General features: G+C 36.1%; 2 protein-coding genes across 2 annotated transcripts; both read right to left on the minus strand.

Annotated features, from left to right (window-relative positions):
• Window positions 1-80: 80 nt before the first annotated feature.
• LOC127451404 (cyclic AMP-dependent transcription factor ATF-4-like) lies at window positions 81-3,004 on the minus strand. Its single transcript, XM_051716098.1, has 3 exons — window positions 2,841-3,004; window positions 1,638-2,036; window positions 81-1,522 (listed from the first exon to the last, which is right to left on the minus strand). The coding sequence occupies exons 2-3, from the start codon at window positions 1,936-1,938 to the stop codon at window positions 525-527; spliced, it is 1,299 nt and encodes a 432-aa protein (XP_051572058.1). The 5' UTR covers window positions 1,939-2,036; window positions 2,841-3,004; the 3' UTR covers window positions 81-524.
• A 586-nt stretch (window positions 3,005-3,590) lies between these two features.
• Window positions 3,591-17,524, minus strand: LOC127451430 (proline-rich protein 15-like protein A). Its single transcript, XM_051716144.1, has 2 exons — window positions 15,804-17,524; window positions 3,591-5,122 (listed from the first exon to the last, which is right to left on the minus strand). The coding sequence occupies exon 2, from the start codon at window positions 5,094-5,096 to the stop codon at window positions 4,773-4,775; it is 324 nt and encodes a 107-aa protein (XP_051572104.1). The 5' UTR covers window positions 5,097-5,122; window positions 15,804-17,524; the 3' UTR covers window positions 3,591-4,772.
• Window positions 17,525-18,385: the final 861 nt, after the last annotated feature.

The following is an 18,385-nucleotide window of genomic DNA, read 5'->3' on the forward strand; positions in this document are numbered from 1 at the left end:
TCCAACTTTTCTGCCAAAAGACAGTCATTCAAACAGGTGTTTTTTTAAAGGTACTTTATTTGCTCATGTAAAATTCAAGCTACATGATACATAATAGGCCCATAAAATGACAAAATATTCCCAAATTGTACATGGGATTAATAAGTGCACACTGTAACATGTCTACCACAAACAGTAGGAAAGTTTAAATGTTAAAGCATTTACACAGCACAAAACTTTAGCTTGGGAATTTCATTACAGACACAGAACATCAACACACAATGAGCTGCTAAATAATTTGAAATACAGTGCTTAATTTAAAAAAATTATAATACACTGGTAAGGGAGGAACAGGCTTTGTTCATAACTGACATATTAAAAAGAATATTGGGGAAGCATCAAAAAGGTAATTTACCCTTCTAAAAATACCTGCTTTAGGACCAACACCTAATACCCTTATTTCCCAGTATTCACTGCTTATGCTGGTATTCTAGGCTATGCTGAAACAGTCCATTTCTCTCAGCATTTAAGCCTTTGCATCCATTCTAACTCATCTTACATTCTTTGCTCTGTCTCACTCTCTTGACTTCTTCCATTAACTCTTTCAGGTACTGGATCTCCTTAGTGATGGTGTCTGCTTTCTCCACCAGTTCTTGATTTCTTTCCTCAAGAGCTGCACACTCCGATAGGAGAGCATCTTGCTCTGCTCGCTTCTTCTGTCGGTAACGTGTGGCTGCAGTCTTATTCTGCTCCATTTTCTTCAGCTGTTTTTCAACCACCACCTTGGGGCAACTGGCTGACTTCACTTTTCCAACAAGGGTGGGCGATTCTGAATGCTGAACTTGGGTTGGCTTGGAGTTGGGTGTAGGGTAAGGCTTCACCCTTGAAGAGTGAGATTGAGGAGAGGGTGGGGTTTGTGGTTTGGGGGAAGTTGGTTCTGAAGAACTCTTCACAACCACCTCACCTTTGCCCAGAGGAGTTGCTATCACGTTAACCTCCTCTTTGGGAGCAAGTACAAGAACAATGCGGGTTGGGGAGAGGGACAGGACAATTTTAGGCACCCGCAGCTCAATGGGGGATGGACTCTGGACTTCTGAGATGTCCACCTCACAACCAAGCTCAAGAGTGTCAGTGGGGGACTCGGGTGGAAGTGTGGAAGGGGATGGGACTGGGGAGGCTGGTTCTGACTTGATCTCAAGCTCAGACTGTGGCTCAGGGACCACAGAGGAGGAATCTTCCATTTCAGGAGATGCTGAGCAGATTAAAGGTGTGGTAACTGGAGTGAATAAAAGGCTGGAAAGTTGATCTATTTCAGACACAGAAGCTGGAGTTAAATGGACAGGAGCAAGTGAAGAGGGTGAAGGGATGTTTTCAGAAGGTAAGGGCAGGGAATCCAGCTCTATCTGTGACTCAAGAGAAGCAATGAGTTCTTCAGGGGAACTGGGCGGATCCTCAGAATCATAGGAGTCAATGAGCGAGTCCAGATCGAACTCGCTCAAATCAATTCTCTCCGTCATCCAATCCATTTCACTAAACGAATGCTCTGAGGGGGGGAAAAAAACAAATAAAAGCTTTAACATTATAACGGAGTGCTTAAAATATTCATACTAAATCTAGAGATCAATGATATATACTTTGAAAACTTTTCTAGACCTCACCTTTGCCACCACCTGTGCAATCATTGTCTAGGCACAGTTCATCTGAGGAGATCCAGGACAGGGATGGCTGGACGAGCCCAGCCTTCTCCCCCCTCTCAAAGGAGGGAGGAGTGCAGGGTGGGGAGAGAGAGGGAAGTGGAGAGGAAGAGAAAGATGAGAGGGGCGATTCAGCCCCACCAAGAGGAAGAACCTCATCATCTCTATCCAGGTAGGACTCCAGAGGGTCAACCATCGGTGATGAAGGGTCCCAAAGAAGGGCCTCCATATCGGCCGGGCCAAACCGTGAGCTTATCAAAGACATGGCTGTCTACTTCAAGAGGGATCAATGAGTGTTCTACAGAGAATTCAAACAATTTCGTGCTGTCGGGTACAGCAAAGGTGTGAGTTTCCACAAAGGACCTGAAAAAAAGAAAAAGAGTTATCAATAGTAGTTGATATTTCACATGAAAAATTCACAAATTAGTACTTAAGTAATAGCAGGTTTAACACAAGAGTTCAATCATGGCAAAGCCTTATTTGGTCTTCCTGGCTCACAATAACGTCATTCGTCACGCCCTAAGCGTCAACCCATATATGGTCATCCACCACGTGTCACTATCATTACTGTCAGCTGGTAGGAGTTTATTTATAAAATTTCAATCTCAATTTAATAAAACGCAAACCATCATTAACAGCAGAAACTGGATAAAATTAGTTTAAACAATGTTTAATATAATTAAAAAAAAAAGACTCTAATGCGCTATTGCTTTCGTCACGGTCGAAAAAGACACCGCCATTTCATGTAATCGCCGCTCCTTTTTCAGGAACGTGCGCCATTTTATAGAGGACAAGCAGTGACGGAAAAAAAGCCAAAACAAAGGTGTCTTATTCGTGTTTATTGCACTTAAAGGTGCTATGCATCTTGAAGTTATATCGACGTTACAAATTAACAACTTTTAAGTTCATTTCAAACAGAAACGATTACAAATCCGTCGACGATTGGTCAGACACATGGCGCGCGCTGAGCGCGTGACGGTTGTCATGACATTGTTCACGCAGACTTTTCCGCACCCAGCGGTTAATAATGTATTTAAAATGTTTGTAAATTACCATTTGAGTAAACTATAAAGCAGACCATTTCATTGTTCACCCGAGCTGGTTCTTAAGCCTCACCGGCAGACGGAGACGACATTTTAAGACAAAAATAACTGAAAGTATACTTACGCCATTTTGCAGTAAATGTACTGAGCCAGTGCACAATGTTGATGCACTGAGGAGTTTGCGCGCTGTCGACAGGCTGCTGTTCACACGGCCATTTCGGCGAAGATGGGAATCGCTCGACAGTCAAATAACAGCTGAGAGAAGAAAGAAAACTGCAGGTGATGACGTCGCGTTTATGTTTATATACGGACGCAGTGCAACTCAGACGTATCCTGCCGCCACAGCTTTTTTGCTTCGTGTTACTCCGCGCAGGCACATCATAGACCCATCAGTTTAATTGAAATGCGGTCACGAAGAGTAGGGAAATAATCGTCGAAACACGTTTTTGGGTCTTTTTCTGAAGTATTTTGTCATTTTGATGATTTCAAATGAGGAGAAATACGACAATTGACTAAGACAGAGTCAAACTTATGCAGTATGTCAAGGTTAAGCTAATATAAATGATATGTCTATCAGTAGACAGTTTTATAAACACATCTGTCGTGACTCGTGGGCATAAAGAGCATTGTTTCATTCCATCGAAACCAATAACTAAAATGCAAATGGAACAATTGCATCACTCATTTACTGTAAGGTCGTTCATAAAATTTCCCAGATGTGTTGTTGATCATTCACCCGCCCACTTTGAGTTTTGCCCTGGACGAGAATAATTATGTTGAAAGGAATTTAAGAGTAACAGTTGACTTAATAAAGAGGCGAAATAGGCTGTTATAAACTCTATATAACAAGATATACATAGAAACAGTCAGCAGCGTTAATTAATGCATTTATTTATTTTCTATACAGGCATATTTAAAAACCACAAATGTAAATTTATGCAAAATTCAGTTTAAAATGCAAGTCAAGCAAACAACTAATTTAAATTAGTCATTGTGCAAACATTTGACAATTCTTTAAACATAAAAAAGCACAATAATTAAAACAGAAAACCCCACCATGTTTAGATACAATTTTATAAACTCTCTTTACAATAAATATCAACCTTTAAAACCAGAGATAATAATTTATACCTATACACATACTCTCAAAAATACTTAAGCCTATTTTAAGATTTACACATTTCAATTTCATGACAAAATTCCATGAAACTGAATTGTGTAACGTAACAAAATTAAGTTAACAAAACTTAAAATAATTAGTTTTTGAAATATATATATATATATATATATATTAAAGATTACTCAGTTCAATTTGATTGAATTTTGTAATCAAAGTGAAATGTGTAAATCTTAAAAGAAAATTGTTTTGAGTGTAGAACCACAGACGTAGAATAGTTTATAATTGCAACAGGCACATTTATTCAAAACAAATGACATTTTGGTCTAGCAGGTGGTTTGGAAGCCATATAACATGTAGCAACTGTTATTCCAGATTGTCATGACACAAACAGGCTAATTGCATGTACTGGGATTCAAAGAGAATATCTATAGATTTACAGTAATGATTAGAATAACAGTCCATATGGTATTTTGATATAGTAACATACTCTTATTTCTGATAATATTCCTGAATAAATTCTTCAATCTTCTAGATCAAAAGTGCTGTAGCTGCTATTGTACTTTGCACCACATAAAATATAAGAAAAGATGCTAAAATAATCAAGTCACTGTCATTACTGTTAATATCTTGTTCTGGTATTGATTCATTTGGTTCCCTTTCGGTGAGGTTAAATGTCGACACTTCAACCACAGTGATTTGAACAAAAAACATTAGGTTGCAGTCCTACTGTGCAGAAACCTGATCATTAGGCTTGTAGCTCTCTTTGTTCCCAAAAATCTGAATAGATCATTCACTAATTTAGTGTTCCTTTTCTCTCTTCAGGCAGCTCAGCCTCAGGTGACTGTAAACTGTGGAGGTCGTCAATGGAAGAGTGCTGCATAGACCGAGGCCCTCTCAACTGCTTTACCCACATGCTAATATGTTTACACAGTGACTCTACTTTCCGGTTTTATTATTCTCATTAGTAGTAGGTTCTTTTTCAGGGAATAGCTCAGGGTTTTCTGCTAGCGTCGAACGAATCCTCTTCTTTTCTTTAAATCGGCCTGAATTGGAGACTTTCACATGGCGTCCCTTTGTTGCTGTTTTGTCCACAATGCGTTCCAGGCGGGTGTTAAACTGGCTGTCCGCAGCTGTGTCTGGTGCCTCCCCGGTGTTGCTGCTGTGCTCTCCGGGGATTTCATACAACACCTTTGGCTCTGATTTCTTCTTACGCAGGAAGGTCAGTTTCCACCAGGCAGGTGCAGGTTCTGCAGTTGCCATTGAGACTTAAACACACTTTGACAGCTCTGCAAAGGGGAACAGAATGAGAGGTTTTAAATTCAATTCAAGTTTAAGGGAAAAGCAAATAGAAAGAAGTGATAAAGAGGACTGGTGATTGACCTCCATTATCCCTTTCCCACATACACTCACAGAGCACTTTATTAGGAACGCCTGTACACCTACTTATTCATGCGATTATCTAATCAGCCAATAATGTGGCAGCAGTGCAGTGCATAAAATCATGCGGATACAGATCAGGAGCTTCAGTTAATGTTCACATCAACCATCAGAATGGGGAAAAAATTTGATCTCAGTGATTTCGACCATGGCATGATTGTTGGTGCCAGATTGGCTGGTTTGAGTATTTCTGTAATTGCTGATCTCCTGGGATTTTCATGCAAAGCAATCTCTAGAGTTTACTCAGAATTGTGCCAAAAATTAAAAAAACATCAAGTAAGCAGCAGTTCTGCGGACAGAAATGCCTTGTTGATAAGAGAGGTCAACAGAGAATGGCCAGACTGGTTTGAGCTGAAAGAAAGGCTACAGTAACTCAGATAACCACTCTGTACAATTGTAACCTTGAGGCGGATGGGCTACAACAGCAGAAGACCACGTCGGGCACTTTATTAGGACCATAGTGTTCCTAGTAAAGTGTTCAAAGTGTGTACAGTCCTGGTACTTTCCCCTTAGGAACTTTCTAGATGAAGCACATACAAAAGGAACTCCCGTAGTGTTGACTGATTTTCTTCTGACGTTGTTTGCACATGTGAATCAGTAGCAACAACAACAAAATCAACAACACCTTTTCTTTTGTTGGGGTTGTTTTACACAAACTGTCTTTAGGTTACAGTCTTTACACTGGTTGATTGAGCCGTGCGGTGCTGCGTACCTGAAGCCACAGTGAGAGGAGAGATGAGGCACTCAGCCTATTTTAACCATGCAGCACACGTTTAAATTCAGCGGAAAACATGTTGAAAATGCACTATAAACCTATTTATCAGCACAGTCTTTTACAATAAAGGCTTTTATGTCTCAACATAAAATATTGTACTGGACTATGCACTCATTGATTTCTTGATGCAGTTTTTTACCATGCTGTAACAGGCATGCAATGCTTTCATGTAAATTACAATTTCATGACGGTTAAATTTATAATATATTTCAATTACCCACTCTTGATAAACATCTTATTTATGTCAATTATCCCAGGAAAAATTCAATGTATTAATCCAGAAATCACTTTATTTGCAATGAAAACTCAAAGCACGTCTCCCGTTGAAGTCACGCAGCAGCTCTGCTTACCTCTCCCACACACATATGTGAAACAGGTGAGACTCAGATACTTTGTTGGTTTAATGTTACTTCTTTTAAGGGATTTGGAAAATTAGCACAATCATCTGAGTAGCAGGCTAGCAGCTACAAGTTACAAGTACTCATGGCAGCTGCCGACTCTTTGTGTTTCTCAATGCTTTGTGCATCATACATGTTTTACCAATAACAGGCTGCAGCACCTCCCACAGTCCCTCTTCTCCCAAAAAGTGCCTAGCCCAAAATGTCCCTCTAAATGGCTAAAAGTGACCAAGAGTTCCTCATGTGTAAAAATGATGAAAAGTAGTAGTTCCGAGTAAAAGTACCTAAAACGGGCTTTAGTTCCTGCAGTGGGAAAGGGCTTCTTGTGTTGCTGTTCCTGCTTAGGCCAGGGCCGGATAAAGACTCCTTTTTGCCACTGGGCATGAACAAATTGAGTGTCATTGATAGTTGCAAGGAAGACAGCGCTGTCTATGCACTGCTTTAGCAGCAGTCAGGACCTCTGGAGAATAATTTACTCCTGACGATAGTGATAATGAAAAACGTAACTTAATAAACATTAAAGTACAAAATTCAATGTGCTGTACTGTATAGTGAGCTTACCATACTAAAAGATTTGAAAAGACCTATGCATTTCCAAAATTGCAGTTGTATGGTGCCCCCCTGGGATGTGGTCCCCCGGGCATGTGCCCAATTGCCCATATGGTTAATCCGGCCCTGGCTTAGGCTGGTTTATGCTGGTTAGTGCTGGTGCAAAATCTAGCTGGCGAAGTTGGTTGTCAAGCTAGTCAAGAAGACTTGTTGGAACACCAGCATCCGCACCAGAAGGCCCTAATAAGAAACATTACTGTAAACTTCTAGTTGTCCAGCCATTTCTTCTCAACACAAGAAATAAGAATAGTGTTATAATGTGTAAGATGATATCTCAGAGGGAGTTTACTGAGGCTATCGCTAAAGAAAGATCTGTGTCTTGCATTAGCTGGGGTAGCTGCTACTGAATTTTTTAGTGTAATTCAATTAGCACCATATGGTAGAGATATGCCAGGTTTTCAACATGTAGAGCTCCGGTGACAGCCCTCAAATTTCACACATGCTAAACCGAAGCTCAGTGCCGTGCTATGAATGGAATTGCTAAATATGCTGTATCAGAAATCATGCTAATGCTAAAGGAAACCCAAAGAGGAGCTACATTAGCATTTCATCTGATAGTTTATGACTGCTTACAGTCAATTAACAACATTTGTGGCATAATGCTGATAACCACAAAAAAAATATTTTGACTCTTCTCTCATTTATGTAAGAACAATTACGGTTACAATAAGGCACTTACAATGGAAGTAAATTATGCCAGTCCACATGAAAATACACATAGTTTCAAAAGTATAGATACATGTGTTAAAATGATTTTAGTGTGATGAAACCGCTTAATAACCGCATCTGTTTAAAGTTATCCTATGTTAAATTTAGCACATTTTTTGTCATGGCAATGTAATGTCAGTAAACCCTGTAATCTGGTAAATGCTGTACACCAATAAATCCATGATTTTATCACACTAAAATCATGTTAACATGTATAATGTTTATGTCTTATGGCTGTATTTTTGAATCAGTGTGTATTTTTAACATTTATGGACTGGCCCCATTCACTTCCGAATTTTTCCTTTTTTTGAATAAACAAGCGACAAGTCAAAATTTGTTTTTTGCTATAATCAACATTATTCCACAAATGCTGTCGATTGAGCTTAACTTGTATTGAATATTATTGAACTTGTATTGTATTGCATAATAACGTGGTAGGTGAACATTTCCACATAAATGTGTAGATACAAGTTGCTGTATTGTCAGTTCACACTGAAAGCATTCTTAATTTGACTATAATTATGCCCACACAGAATATGCACACTTCTGTGGTGACTGTGGGGAAAATCTGTACAATTCTGCTGAATTTTATTTAAATATGCTAACATGTGTTAAAGGGATAGTTCAACCAAGAATGAAAAAACAAAATGTTGTTTTATGGCATTTATTCTTCCAAAGAACACAAAAGGAGATGTTAGGCAGAATGTTAGCCACAGTCACCATTCACTTTAATTATATGGAATCAAGATAATAAAATATTTAATTATATGGAATTAAGATAGTAAAATAATAAAAGTGAATGGTGACTGAAGCTAAACAGAAACAGAAAAAAGCAAAGAAATTCATAAGGATTTAGAGCAGCATGAGGGTGAGTTAAAGATGACAGAGGTTTCATTTTTGGGTGAACTATCCCTTTGAATGGGCCTGGAAGTATTTAATTAACAAACAGGCAAGAGGCCAATTCTCCGAAAATCTATGGAGATTTCTGTGGATTTCTGTGGAGTCAGTGCAGGCCTATAACTCAGTGTTGGGTTGAATTTAAAGGAATATTCCTGGTTCAATACAAGTTAACATCAATCAACAGCATTTGTGGCATAATACCACAGAAATTAATTTTGACTTGCCCCTCCTTTTCTATTAAAAAAAGCAAATATCTGTGTTACAGTGACGCACAAACAATGGAAGTGAAATGGGGCCAGTCCGTAAATGTTAAAATACTCATTGTTTCAAAACTATAGCCACAAGACATAAACAATATGTGTGTTGGAAAATAAAAAGAAATTAGTAGTTAAGCAGAATTTTATTTTTTTGTGAATTTTGTGAATCCTGCCCCATATGCGAAAAAAACAGATAGGTTGGTGCATGGGCACGTGCAGGCCCACCCAGTTATGATGCATATTTTTTGTAAAATTAGAATTTAATGTGGTGACAATAGATGTCTAGCCTTCTTAGTCTTAGTTTATTATGAACAAAATAAGTTTTTTTAAATCCCAGTTACCCATTTTAATTTGAAATTTGCCTAAAGGCCCACCCATTATTTTATTTTATTTTTTTGTCAGTATTTATAATTAAATTCAAAATCCGTACAAAGTCTTTCATTGTGCCTGTTGAACTTGCATTTTTAACACAACTGCAGGACATGTTTTGCATTTCAAAGTGTTCACTTGATTGCAATAAACCCCCACCACACACATCACGGGCTCCTCATTGTGCAGATCGCACGATTAGTCATTGATAAAGGTTCACTGTTTGCAATGAATGTGTAATCAAATATGTCTCTGTACAAAGGTCATTAAAATACACAGCTATAAGCATGCTTTATTCTCTATAACATCTAGAACTTAATAACGATTTCCATTTAATCTGCAATTTAACCCTTTGCAATAACCAAACAAGTAGCATAGAGTAATTGTATCTATAACAGAATAATTAATAAGCTAACTGCAACATTAATTGTATGGCAGTTTATGGAGCTTAAGGCAAGTTCTTTTTACCCCAGTGAATTCTGGTAATAAACCTCACCTGTGCAGGTGAATGTATGTCCATTGAAGTGAATGGGACCAAACTGTAAACCTTAAAATACTCACTGTTTCAAAATTCTAGCCACAAGATGTAAACAATATGTGTGTTAACATGATCTTAGTGTGATAAAATCGCTTAATAACCTTTTCTGTGTAAAGTTATAGCCAATATTACAACTTAGTTGCCATGACGTTGTAACCCTAAAATGTCTGTAAAAACATCAATTTAAACAACTTTACAGCTGAAATAATACATGAGCTTTAACAGAAGAATTAATTTAAGTGCTTTTATAAAATTATAAGCTTCACATTTCTGCCTTAAACCCTCAAAAAATTGGCCCTTATTCACTTCCATATAAGTGTCTCACTGTAACTTATATTTTTGCTTTTTTTTAAAGAAAAGGACAGACCATTCGTAATTATTTTTTGTGGTAATCAACATTATGTTACAAAGGCTGTCAGTTGAGCTTAACTTGCACTGAACCTGGATATGGATTCTTGGATGAACACATTCGTGATGACCTCTGGTAGTACTTCTGATCATTTCAGATAATAGGCCATAATATTTTAAGTGCTGTTGTTTTGCTCGCATTCGCAAATCTCATTCAATTATACAGTCGAATTAAACAGCTGTTGTGGAGAAAGCGTTCACAGTCCAGAGAGAGTTTAAGGTCCATAATGCCAACAGCAAGAACAGCTTCTTTGATGTAAACCATTAAATTATTATAAAGAAAGGAAGCACGCCTTGAATATACATGGTGGAACACAGTCCCAATGCATACTTGAATGACACTTCAGCATATTTTGTGTTTACCACACACTTATTTACAGATGGACAACTATGCACACAAATGCTTTCAAATGCTTTACATTGCCATATCATGGAAAATTATACCGCTTTACTGTGCATGATCACACCACCAGATGAATCAGACTTCGGTGGGTAAAAATAACCTCCAACATATAAACTCCCACACTGACAGTCGTATTTAGGTGCAGCACTGTGTGGCAATACACGTTCAAAGAAAAAGAGTTGGCCATTGACTGCCGGTTGCTTGGCAACAGAGTGGTCATTTTCATACGGCATGCTAATTTCTGTTCTCTCACTGAGGGCTTTGACTCTTGCTCTTGCTTTTGTGTTGATGAGAGCAAACAGATCAGGTGCCTTTCAACCTGACAGCTATGTTTTTGAACTTCAGTGCATTTAACCTGAAAGGGAGCTCTGGTTAATCCTAATGGCCCCAAACCATTATCCATATTGTATTACATAACTGAAAAGCTATAAGTATACATATTGTAAATGATTGTTTAAGACGTTATGCCAGTCTACTGCACTAACCATGTGAAGCATTGGATTTTAACGTGCATTTATAGCGCAGTTTGATCAGCACAAGTGCGGGGTGCGTGTGATTCATAATATGAAAGAAACCGGTTATGCAACACAGCCTTTTAAACTATGCTGGCTGAGCAGTTTATAATGTTAATTGTGAGGTTTGTCAAAGCACTGCTCTGATGTCCTGCTAATGTCAGATGAGTTTTGCCATAGGCATTGTTATTTTATCAGAATTTGGATATGGAAGGATTCGCACGCAAGAGAAACTCCTACGCAAGGCATATCCTCCTGTGTCAGGCCTCAGTCGTGTAGTCCATGCTGTTAGGACAACAGAACAGTCACTGTTCACCAATAATCTTAATCTAGTTTTGTGGTTTTTCATATGAATATAAAGATGGTGATAGCAGTCAAGAAAACTGTTCGTTGTTTAAAGGACAAATCCAGTGCTTTCCCGAAACAAGTTAATGACCCCGAACTTTCTGTGACCTAAATACTCTTCCAGGATTTGATAAGATTGATAGATCATGATAATGTATGGACAGTGGTTTCGGAGCCACCAACTAATTCAGACATCTAATTTATCTCGTCACGTGAATCAGTAACAGCACATGGATAGTTGGAAAATGGATAGTTTTTTTGTTGTTGCCATTATTCTGCCATCATTTACTCACCCTTTTGTTGTTCCATACCCAACTTTCTTCCATGGAACACTAAAAGTGATGTTAAGCAGAATGTTATCCTCAGTCACCATCAGTGTTAATCTCGTCAACGATATTACAGATGAAAATGTTCGTTGACAATGTTTCTTTTTTGATTTTGTCAACGATAACAAAGACGAAACAAAAAAAGACGCATCTTGACGATAATCAAATGGTTTTAGTTAAAACATACTGTTAATGAATGTATGAAGAGAAAAAATATTGCAAGATATGAGATGTATTTTGTTTTGTTTCTCTAGAGAGAAATTATTTAAATAATTCAGTACCTCACTCTAACGCATCCTGTATGTAACATTTATCAGCTACCTGTATATCCACAACTTAAACTTAATATTTCTTTAATCTGTACAGACAATGGACTACTTGCACTGAGCCTCATGACGTACTTCCGCTTTGAAATAATGCGGCCCGCTAGTTTCCGGTTGAATGTGTTTACATGCATCGTAGTGGCCTAGTTCCCGAAAGCCACTTAAAATGAGTGTTCAAAAGAGGATTTTAAAGTACGGATCTTTTTAGAGATGGGAGAAGAGATATTGTGAACATTACCATGTACAGCTTCTTCAAAATTCAGTAGAAGAACAGTTTTCAGAGCTTTAATACAGGCCGAGCCGATCTGAGAGAGCAATGGCTGGTATATACTCCAATCCAAGTGCATTTCACTGTTTCTCCTCACACAGAGGTCTGTACCAGACATTTAACCACAGATCAGCTCGAAATGCAAATGACAAAAGGTGGAAGGAGACATAAAGGGTGTCGGCACCAGCGGCGCTCTTTGAATTAAACAACTATGTGCTTCAGTCACTGCTATGTTCCATGTGTGAGGGAGAGAGACCCGATGAACGCATGCATCAAACTATTTTAATAAATGTATGTTTTAATCTTTATTTTGTGTCACTGTTTCATTGATATGTACTGTATATCGATAAATGTTGAAATGCAAATGCATAAGTAAGAGCTGCTAAAGATTAGTTATAACGTTTGAAATAGATTAAATATATGTAGTGTGGTTAAATATATTTTAACGCAGTTATTTAATTTGATAATACAACTGTGAGTGATTTTTAAAGCATGGTCAGAGTAAGATAACAGCTAATGTATTTATAAATAAAACATCTGGGACATTTATCCAAAGAAAAGTCATTTGCAATCATTGTATGGTGGAATTCATAGTTGAATCTCAACTGGTATGAAATATCATCAGTGAATGAAACGCGTGTTAATGAGACGGCCAGCCTGCTGCTGGTTATACATGTTTGGTTTATTATTCAGGAGCTGAGTTTAGCTACATTTGGAAAGGAAAAAATATATTTAGAGGCAAATTATCAAATTGAGATGTCACGTTAGCACCAAAAATATGATTTATTGATTTAATCAACTGAAAGCCCTAAAAAAAAGAAATAATCTGCCTTCCCATGTAACCGGAAACACCTGAGCCGCACTGCTTAGAACGCGGAAGCAGTTGTGCAAGTAATCCATAAAGCGAATAAACAGGTGAACTTGAACTAAGTTACATGCAGTGTTGGTTGTGTCTGATTAAAAATATTTAGTTGCTGTAATTGTACCTTTTAATAAAAAAGTAGTGTAACGCATAACATTTAAAATTCTTGTAATCAGATTACAGTTACTGACTTTCAACTAAAGTAATTACTTTTAAGTACATTACTTGTGCTAAAGTAATATGTATAATACATTTAAATATTAATTCATATGTACATCTGTTAGCATTTCTGTGACAGCTGATGGGTGTGCGACAATGAATAAGGTGGACATTTTGGATTTGAAATGTATTCCTAATTTTCCTAACTTTTCTAGGAAAAGTTATTTAGAACGTAACTTAAAAGTAAAATATTAATCTTTTTAGATGAAGTAATCAGTAAAGTAATCTGATTACATTTTAGAAACGTAATTAGTAATTTGTAGTGAATTACTTATTTTGAGTAATTTACCCAACACTGGTTACGCGCTAGTCAAAATGCATAATTAGCATTGTGAATGTGCCATTTCCTTAAAATGCACTACACATAATGCAATATCCTAAACTGTCTAAACGTGAAGTATTTCACAACAGAGTAATGTCTTGCTAATACTTCTTTTTATAGCAAAATAAATGCTATTATTTTAGGTGCTCAGGTTTTCAGGACAGTTTTCTTGCATTGGTTAACATTACATAACCTTTAATATGTTTAAAACATTTTTCAATAATTGTAAGTAGTTTTTAATTGTAAATATTTTTACATTTGGTTAAGGTTTGGTCTGTTACAGTTTGAGACATTGTATTATTATGTTTTGTCGACTAAAATTGTACGCCATTTTAGTCAAATTGCAAAATGAAAATGAAAATGACTTGATGAAATATTGACTAAATTTAAAGCACATTTTTGTCAAAAGACAAAAAATAGGACCTAAACAAAAAATTACGAAAATTAACACTGGTCATCATTCACTTTAATTGTATGGAAAAAAGATGTAACGACAGTGAATTGTGACTGAGGCTAACATTCTGCCTAGCATCTCCTTTTGTGTTTCACAAAAGAAAGAAAGTTATACAGGTTTGGAACAACAAGAGGGTGAGTAAATGATGACAGAATTTTCATTTTTAGGTGAACTAAAAAGCATGTTTATCAGGCTGGATCAATTATTTTGTCCTGAGCGATCCATTTAGTTTCAACAGTAGCTCTCTGAAGACATTTCTGTTATTTAATTGTTCCTTTAGGTTGTTGGAAAGAACATCAGGTGTTAATTGGAAGTCCTTGGAGAGCTTCACTCTGGAAACAGTCATGTTTTGAGAGTTGTGTGGTAAATGCTGACTGGCAGAAGACATTGTCTGTGGTGCAAACGCAGGTAGGCTGAGGCCAGAGGAATTGCAAAAGAGTTGAGACTGTTTCCCTTTCATTCGAATCCTGATGTCAGAGAGCAGAAAGCATCAACACAGAGTGTAAAATGCTCCTGTGTTTGACTTCAAAAGGCCTGGCTGTGTACAGTAGCAGCATCACAAAACTCAGGTTTTGTATCGGTGAGGGTATGCTTCTAAATAATTGTTACTCTACTCTCACACAAGGGGCCGTATTTGTAAAAAAAATCTCAATATAGTCTCATGACAACTTTTAATAATTTGTATGAGGTTGCGAAATAGATATACAACATGGCTCGTCTTTTCAGGAATACAAAATATTCTTTACTTTTTTCCTAGTTGAAAAATAAGAAGAAATTAGTAGTTAAGCTAAATTTTATTCTTATGAAAATTTCGTGAATCCGGCCCCATATGAGAAAAAAAAAAAAACAGATAGGCTGGTGCATGGGCACATGCAGGTCCACCCAGTTATGATGCACATTTTTGTAAAATCCGAAATATCAATTAGAATTTAATGTGGCGACAATAGATGTCTAGCCTTCTTAGGCTTAGTTTATTGTGAACAAAATACGTTTTTTTAAATCCCAATTACCCATTTTAATTTGAAATTTGCCTAAAGGCCCACCCATTATTTTATTTTATTTTTTTGTCAGTATTTATAATTAAGTTCAAAATCTGTACAAAGTCTTTCATTGTGCCTGTTGAACTTGCATTTTTAACACAACTGCAGGACATGTTTTGCATTTCAAAGTGTTCACTTGATTGCAATAAACCCCCACCACACACATCACGGGCTCCACATTGTGCAGATCGCACGATTAGTCATTGATAAAGGTTCACTGTTTGCTATGAATGTGTAATCTAATGTGTCTCTGTACAAAGGTTATTAAAATACACAGCTATAAGCATGCTTTATTCTCTATAACATCTAGAACTTAATAACGATTTCCATTTAATCTGCAATTTAACCCTTTGCAATAACCAAACAAGTAGCATAGAGTAATTGTATCTATAACAGAATAATTAATAAGCTAACTGCAACATTAATTGTATGGCAGTTTATGGAGCTTAAGGCAAGTTCTTTTTACCCCAGTGAATTCTGGTAATAAACCTCACCTGTGCAGGTGAATGTATGTCCGTTGAGACGTTGTTATCTGCCTTCCAGAGTTCACTATCCCACTGTTCAGTATTTCAGTTCTTTGTACAGTTGAGTCCAGCAGGTGTGGTCATCGCCCTATTGGAGCCCTGAAACTGATTTCTCTTGAATTTAATTTGCTTCTCTCTTTCTTTTCTCTTTTGCCTCCTCTCCGGCTTGGTTATCTCGCTCTTTCTGGCAGCCAGGTGGAGATTCACAGGTGCATGACTCCTCCCTTCTGGAGCCACACACTCTCTCTCACACACACAATTGGGCCACTCCTTCCTCTGGTGCTTGAATAAACAGAGCAATGGCGACATCAAAACAATAGAACAAAAGCAAATATATACCTGGATTGGGTGTAGAGGATTAATGACTTGGTTAGCTTTTGATATTACATTTCTGTCTAATGTGTAGGTGGACATACTGTAAATGTTCATGGCTGTTTGGAATCTGATATTCTATAATCAGGAGGGTTTGTTGCTTGGGGTGGTGTTGTATCAACTTGTTGATTCAGACTTTGTAGAATTCCTTTGCTTTATTGTTTCTTTTTTTAATTACTGAATCTTTAAAGGGATATGCACAAAGAATGAGAACTGCCAAAAACAAAAGAAGAAAGTGAAAGTGAAAGTGGAGATTTAAAGTAAAAATAGACTTAAATATTGATCTGTTTCTGAACCACACTTATCATATCACTTCTGAATATATGAATGTAACCACTGGAATCTTATGGGTTACTTTTATGCTGCCTTTATGTCCTTTCTGGCCACCATTCACTTGCATTGAATGGACCTACAGAGTTGAAATATTCTTCTAAAAATTTGTATTTGTGTTCAGCAGAAGAAAGAAAGTCACACACAACTGGGATGGCATGTGGGTGAGTAAATGATGAGAAAACTTTCATTTTTTGGTGAACTATCCCTTTAATACTTTAAGATGTATTCTTGGTCCAATGATTTCATTTTTATAAAAATTTTTTATTAGAAATGGATAGTATTTTAAATTGAAATCCTAATTTTCCAGATTGACATGGATAAGCTCTCAAAAAGAAAACGTGAAAATGTAATTCAAGAAAAAATATTTGCATATAGTTAATGTGATATATTAATTAATGCCTGTATATGGTATAGACATTTGTATTCATTGTGGATATGCAGATGTAATGTTTTATTGGTCTTGTGTAAGGTTTCATCCTCATCTCCTTAAACGGTTTTTTTCTTGCCACTGTCTTTCTCATTGGGGTTTGTTAGACAATATTCTTTGTAAAGCTGCTTTAGAAGCTTAACATTAGAATATTTAATGTCAATATACATATAGAGGAGGTTGGCTGGCTACAAGGCTTGGTTGGCACAAAGTTAATTTCTAGTAATTTTGAAATTATTTCCACAAAAGTGTCTAAAATCTAAATATGCTGTTTCTGGGCCTACACTGATTGATTCTTCAGGGCATCTGAATGTTTAAATCTGTTATTGTGAAGACATCTATGTATGTCGAGAAATAAAGAAATAATACCAAGATTTTATATATATATATATATATTAATTTTAGTTAATAGTGATGGCTATCAGCTATATTTTGATATAAGATTTATAAGCCTGTAATAAGCTATGCTAGCTGGCTAACATCATTTATCAAAAGAGAGGGGCTGGTTGGCATATTGATTTTGGGGTGGGTTATCACAGTGGGTATAAAAAAAGAATAGATAATACTTCATAACATTCATATACATTACTTATCAACTTATTACCTCTAAATAAACACATATATAACATAAAATAACATAAAATAATTATGTTATTATTATTATTATTATTATTATTATTATTATTATTATTATTATTATTATTAAGCCTATTACACATAAACACGGTCAAGAAAAGACAATGATACAATTAGTTTTTTTTTTTTTACATTTATATAAAACAAGTTTATTTAAGTAAATATTAATATTAAGTCTATATAAGTAAAATTGCTCTTACTAATTTCAAACTCTAAATTTGTATATTAATCATAATCATATAAAACATCATAGTAATTACATAATAATTACTCATATTAATGATAGAAGATAAACGTGTTGTTCTGTTGTCCTGGTTTAAAATAAACTGTTGTTTGTTTTTCTGTGTGTTGCTTCTTTTTTTTAAATTGTAGTGTTTTAATACTGTGCCATATATATATATATATATATATATATATATATATATATATATATATATATATATATATATATATATATATATATATATATAAATACACATTTAAACCTTTAGGTACAAATCTGTCTTCATTGTAGTTAATGGATCCTTGCTTTCATGTATGCCAGCGTGGTTTGTTTATGTTAGCTTGTTTACCCAAGAGCTATAACAATAATATGATTATAGTAATGAATTACAACTTCTCTCATTACAGTACTTGAGTAATTTTTTATAATCTTTAAGTATAAGTAAATAATAATAATTTTACTTCAGTTGATTATAAATGAAAGTACAAAAAAATACATAATATTTCTGAATTTTTGTGAAGTTTTTTGTGAAGAAGAAATTGGCAAGTTATAAGCGCTAAA

This window comes from Myxocyprinus asiaticus, chromosome 14 (genome assembly GCF_019703515.2).
Source record: "Myxocyprinus asiaticus isolate MX2 ecotype Aquarium Trade chromosome 14, UBuf_Myxa_2, whole genome shotgun sequence".
NCBI classification, from domain to species: Eukaryota; Metazoa; Chordata; class Actinopteri; order Cypriniformes; family Catostomidae; genus Myxocyprinus; species Myxocyprinus asiaticus.